The sequence below is a fragment of the Gracilinanus agilis genome, unplaced genomic scaffold (assembly GCF_016433145.1).
Source record: "Gracilinanus agilis isolate LMUSP501 unplaced genomic scaffold, AgileGrace unplaced_scaffold52579, whole genome shotgun sequence".
Lineage (NCBI taxonomy): Eukaryota > Metazoa > Chordata > Mammalia > Didelphimorphia > Didelphidae > Gracilinanus > Gracilinanus agilis.
In genome coordinates, this window is record NW_025387553.1 from 5,001 (window position 1) to 6,973 (window position 1,973).

General features: G+C 61.5%; 1 protein-coding gene across 1 annotated transcript; it reads right to left on the reverse strand.

The window, feature by feature from the left end:
• Positions 1–1,369: 1,369 nt before the first annotated feature.
• Positions 1,370–1,916, reverse strand: TWIST2 (twist family bHLH transcription factor 2). Its single transcript, XM_044684536.1, has one exon. The coding sequence runs from the start codon at positions 1,860–1,862 to the stop codon at positions 1,380–1,382; it is 483 nt and encodes a 160-aa protein (XP_044540471.1). The 5' UTR covers positions 1,863–1,916; the 3' UTR covers positions 1,370–1,379.
• Positions 1,917–1,973: the final 57 nt, after the last annotated feature.

Genomic DNA, 1,973 nt, shown 5'->3' on the forward strand with positions numbered 1-1,973 from the left:
CTCTAGCAGAGGAGCTCAAGTGGCCGAGCCGCCCCCAGCTTTGACCTGTTGCACCAGACCAGTGTTTGCCTGCCTCTAAACCAAGGAGCTTGTCCTCGGACTCTCTTCTGAATCAGCCCCAAGAAGCCAGCCAGGGGAGAGCCTCTTCAGGGCGGTCCGCGTGTGTGGACTTGGAGCGTGTATAGAATTTGGAGTGACCTCAGGCTCGGCTGCCCCCCACACATACATGCACATTCATGTATTTTACATGTGTGTATGTAGCCATATCTGTACGTGAGGGCATGTGCGTGTTCTCCATGTCCCTGCACCCCAAGCACTTCCTAGTAAAGCAGGCTGGCCGCGAAGCTTTAAATCAGCTGAGGGCAGTGGAGGGGGAAGGAGGGAAGACATCAGAGCCGATTTCTGGCAGGGCAGCGGGAGCCGGCGGCTTCTAGCCCTTCCTGGCCCTGGGCGGGAGGCTGGGAGGCTGGGCCGGCTCCTTTGGAACAGGACCCCAGCGGACACTGTCTCGGTTCGGGAGTAGCCGGGGGCCTGGGCAGCAGCCTGGCACACTCACACTCGCACTCACTTGCGGGAAAGAGAAACTGATCAGGATTTGAGGTTGTTGGTCTTTGCTTTTATTTTTTAAATGAAGCCCCAGCCCGAGAGGAGGGCCGCCCCTGGAGGAGAGGCCCGGGGGAGCAGCTCTGTCGGAGCCGCCTCCTCCAGGGCCCCGGGAGGCTCCGGGACAAACAGCAGCTGTTGTCCATCTCTGCTGTCACTGGGCTCTGCTGGTTGCGTCCTCTTATTACCCCCCCATCCCCCCCCCCCCCCCAAGGAAAACACTCCTGTTTGTATAAGAAATGCCTTCTGACTCTGCGGGAAGTTCTGTCCCTTCCTCCATCTGCCGGCGGCCTCTTTCCTCCACCCTCCAGCCAGCATGTCCCATCCACGGAGCCGGGAGGAAAGCGGCGGGTCCCCCGATGCCCACTTTGATGCCAGGGCCTCCCCTCCTGCTCCTCGGGCCTCTCTTTTGTTCTTGGAGGGGGAGGAAGCCAGGCGGTTACCGGCCGGCATTCGGACAAAGCAAACCACTGAAGTCAGTGCCTGCTGCCTACTGCCAGGGACCGAGACCTCGGAATGGGGCTCCCTTCATTGGCAAAGTCCCCCCCATCCACCTGAGGCCCCCAGAGGGCCTTGGCCTGAGCCCTTCGGGGAAGGCGGCTCGAGGAGGATCCCGAGGCCCGGCCATCCCTCCCTCCGGAGTGGCGGCCGGCCGGCTGCCCAAGTGCCCGGCTATCTCTGTCCAGGCCAAGGAGCGGGCGCGGGGGAAGAGGAGAAGAAAAGAGGCGGGTACCTACCCCTGGGGCCGCCGGGCTCCTCGGGCGTGTGGGGCCGAGCTAGTGGGATGCCGACATGGACCAGGCGCCTTCCATCCTCCACACGGAAAAGGCATAACTGAGCCTCTCGTGGGCCACATAGCTGCAGCTGGTCATCTTATTGTCCATCTCGTCGCTCTGCAGCACCTGGTAGAGGAAGTCTATATACCTCGCGGCCAGCTTCAGGGTCTGGATCTTGCTGAGCTTGTCGGAGGGCAGAGTGGGGATGATCTTGCGCAGGGCGGCGAAGGCTTCGTTCAGGGACTGCGTCCTCTGCCTCTCCCGGACATTGGCCAGAATCCTCTGGCTCTGCAGCTCCTCATAGGACTGCGAGCTGGGGCTGCCCTTCTTCCCCCGCTTGCCCGGGGTGGGGCTGCCATCTTCGCTGGATTTCTTGCTGTATCTTCTCTTTCTGCCAAACCTCTTGGGCTGCCTCTCCAGCTCCTCTTCGCTGGTGCCCAGGCTGTCCACCGGCGACACCGGAGAACTGGAGCCTTCCTCCATTCTTTCTGCAAGGAGGCAAGGGAAGAAGGAGGGAGGAAACGGCCTTAGCCAAACTCCTCGCTGGCTCTCTCTCTCTCTCTCTCTCTCTCTCTCTCTCTCTCTCTCTCTCTC

Bases quoted from the DNA above. Each gene is read 5' to 3' on its own strand.
- TWIST2 (XM_044684536.1), bottom strand. From the start codon at position 1,862: ATGGAGGAAGGCTCCAGTTCTCCGGTGTCGCCGGTGGACAGCCTGGGC.